The sequence below is a fragment of the Etheostoma cragini genome, chromosome 7 (assembly GCF_013103735.1).
Source record: "Etheostoma cragini isolate CJK2018 chromosome 7, CSU_Ecrag_1.0, whole genome shotgun sequence".
NCBI classification, from domain to species: Eukaryota; Metazoa; Chordata; class Actinopteri; order Perciformes; family Percidae; genus Etheostoma; species Etheostoma cragini.
Genome location: NC_048413.1, coordinates 18,778,388 through 18,781,418, shown reverse-complemented (window position 1 = coordinate 18,781,418; position 3,031 = coordinate 18,778,388). Strand labels below are relative to the sequence as shown.

The following is a 3,031-nucleotide window of genomic DNA, read 5'->3' as shown; positions in this document are numbered from 1 at the left end:
CTTACACTTGATGCATTTTGAGGGATCCTCTGTTTTACATAAGAGAAGGACAGTCAATAAAGTTAAGGTTTGCTTTAGAAAAAATCCTCCGTGGGTGAAGAGACATCAAACTGTTTAGAGATCAGTGTTAGACATTTAATCTGTGATGCTGTATGTTCTCCTAACATTAGCTTTTACAAACATGCTTTACAGTTTACAGTGATATACAGAGTGTTCAGAGTGAACATGGAAGCCTAATCCAATCAACACAAAAAAACAGTTACACCCTCATAAAAAAGCTTTACATTCTGAAAATAGCTTCCATCAATGTTGGAAATTTTTGACAAAACTGCTTTCACTTATTTTCTTCCTTGTATAATACTGTACCTGTGCTGTTGACATAAGTTCCATCTGGACAGATCTCACAATCGAAGCAGCATTTCTGGATTTGATTATACTTTTTTGCATATCCTTCAGCACATTCTGGGGAACACGGTAAAGTAGGCACCTGTACAAGACAACAATTTAGAAGCCACATGCATGATGCATGTGCAGGAAGGAGGAAATGTTGGTGAACTTATTTTAGTAAAGTATGAGATTATATTCTGAAGGAGCCGCCATTACAGTCTGGGGTTTTGAATTTCCGGAGAAGCCAAACCCACATGACGTGTTCATCCAGTCAGCTGGCAGTTTAGATTTTTTGTTCGACAATACAGAACTGCTGTTATGAAGATGTATTACGTCTTGCACACATGCAGAACGTCGCTTTGGTGTGCTCCAAGGCACTTTTTTGACCAACTCGGGGAGTTCCGACTGACTTTTCTGCCAACGGTCGGCCCTCCGGTTGGTGTGTCAGAGCGTTAAACCCCCATTGTCCACTTTGACCTGCATCCCGGTGAGCAATCGCGGGCATTCAAGTCAATGCTTGATAACCACCCGCTGTGGTGAGGCACCTCCCAGAAACGTGCGTGCAGCAAAAATTTTTTTTGCTTTTAGTGTGGAAAAAGTTCTATCAAAAAAATATTTTCTCTTAATACGTTTTTTCTTTTCGCTCTAAAATCAGAAGTCTTTGCTCTTGTCTCAGGATTTTTCTCTCGCTATAAAAATAATGTCATGGGCGGGGCCAAATTCCTATTGGCCAGTGGGGTGACTGTGCCGCTGCTACAGGGTGGGAACCTCTCCGTGTCTGGCTGGAGTTCTGATCAGATCAGATCAGGTCGAGGTCGGCAGCAAAGCTTACTAGCAAAGGCTTTTTTTTAAACTTTTTTTAATAATATTAATAATAATATATTTTATTTGTAATGCACTTTACATTTAAACAAATCTCAAAGTGCTTCTGGTAAGATCATAAAAGCAAGGTTAAAAGCATCCGTGTAAAATATATATAAATAGTGCAACAACATTTTTGTGCAAGGTTAAAACTCATAAGTTTGGCTAAAAAGAAATGTTTTTGTCCTTTTTTAAAAGTCTCTATAGTCTGTGGTGCCCTCAGATGGTTAGGGAGGGCATTCCACGTCCGAAGAGCGGCAGAGCAGAATGCACGATCACCCATGGTGCTGCTATTGCTATAAACACTTTTTTCTCTAGTAAAATGTTTTTTGTTATCAGAGTGATAAAATTTCCTCTCAAACGTTTTTTTTCTCTCATATCATTTACTTTCTCGCATGTAGACTAATAAAGAAACAAATCTAGCTCCATAAAAGCGGGTCTCCGTCATAGACAGTTAAAGAAGTCTCCGCTCCGCTAAAAATGCGTGCCAGGTCTATTTTCACGTCACGGAAGGTCTAAAAGTGAAACAGCGACACCGCGGCGCCGGTGTTACGGTTAAACCTACGGTTTGTTTAATGAACTGGTGATAGAGGCAGACGTGGCGTAGGCGTGGCCTTTCAGGACCCATTCCCCACTAACCGGGAAATAAACATGCTGATCGCTTCGCCTCCATTTCACATTCATTTGTCTGTGTCTTGTGAAACTTGACGATAGAAACTAGTTGCTGAGCATGTGGTCCCGACAGACATGCATGCAAACATTAGCCGTTGTCTTTACAAAATATCACTCGTTGTCCGTCGAGTGTGTCACTCACTGCAAGCCACGGAGACACCCAGACCGGCTTGTGACATTTACATTAGTAAACACTTCACCGTTAAGCAAACACTGTATCTACATGTAATGTCTTGCAAAATGTGTGGGATTTTATAAAGGCCATCATCTCAATATGGGTTGTCCTCATAGGCTAGCCTACTCTGAGTCAGAAAACTCCTCTTCAGTAGCACTTACATACACCAAGTTTTCCAGTTTCACTCCTATTTAGGCCTACTTCTAAAGGCATTTACAGTAGGGTTTGTTCAGATATCATTCAAAGCCTAATTTACGTACTTTATACAATTTCTTTTTATGGTTGTTGACACTATATTCTGATTAATACAGTGCTTAAAGGATACACTGTATCTAAAATAAAATCCCTTCTGTAAAACCCTTTGGACTCAAATATGGAACCTGGCCTCAACTTTGTGTATGTTCTTTCTAGGCATAGTGAAGTTGTGAATAGTTCTAATTAGGCCCACGCTATATCTGGAATGTTTTTAAATTTTTGGATATCATTATGAATATCTAAAAATTATAACTATTAACAATTGAATTGTAGATATCTGACATTGTAGTGTTTCATAATAATTATAGACTATTGCAGATATTCAGACATGTAATAACATAAGATTGACTTTATTGAACCCACACGGGATCAAATGCCTGCCACTTTAAGTCAAGTCAACATTATTTGTCAATTCTGCGATATGTGCCAGACATACAGAGCAATTGAAAATACGTTTCTCTCCGACCCAGAGTGGAATATGCATAATGTGGTTGTGTTGACTAGTAATTTGATGTCTACGATTGGAACAACAACATGATATACCACTATTGGTTAATGCTCCTGATTCCTGTTTTGTCACAGCTATTATTAAATAAACATCTTTACACACACACACACACACAGACACACACACACACACACACACACACACACACACACACACACACACACACACACACA

General features: G+C 39.4%; 1 protein-coding gene across 1 annotated transcript in view; it reads right to left on the bottom strand.

Annotated features, from left to right (window-relative positions):
• LOC117948191 (taste receptor type 1 member 1-like) overlaps positions 1 to 3,031 on the bottom strand; it is an 8,510-nt gene that overhangs the window by 3,069 nt on the left and 2,410 nt on the right. The window contains exon 5 of the mRNA XM_034877724.1: positions 367 to 487. Coding sequence (XP_034733615.1) covers positions 367 to 487 — 121 coding nt within the window. The remainder of the gene's footprint in view (positions 1 to 366; positions 488 to 3,031) is intronic.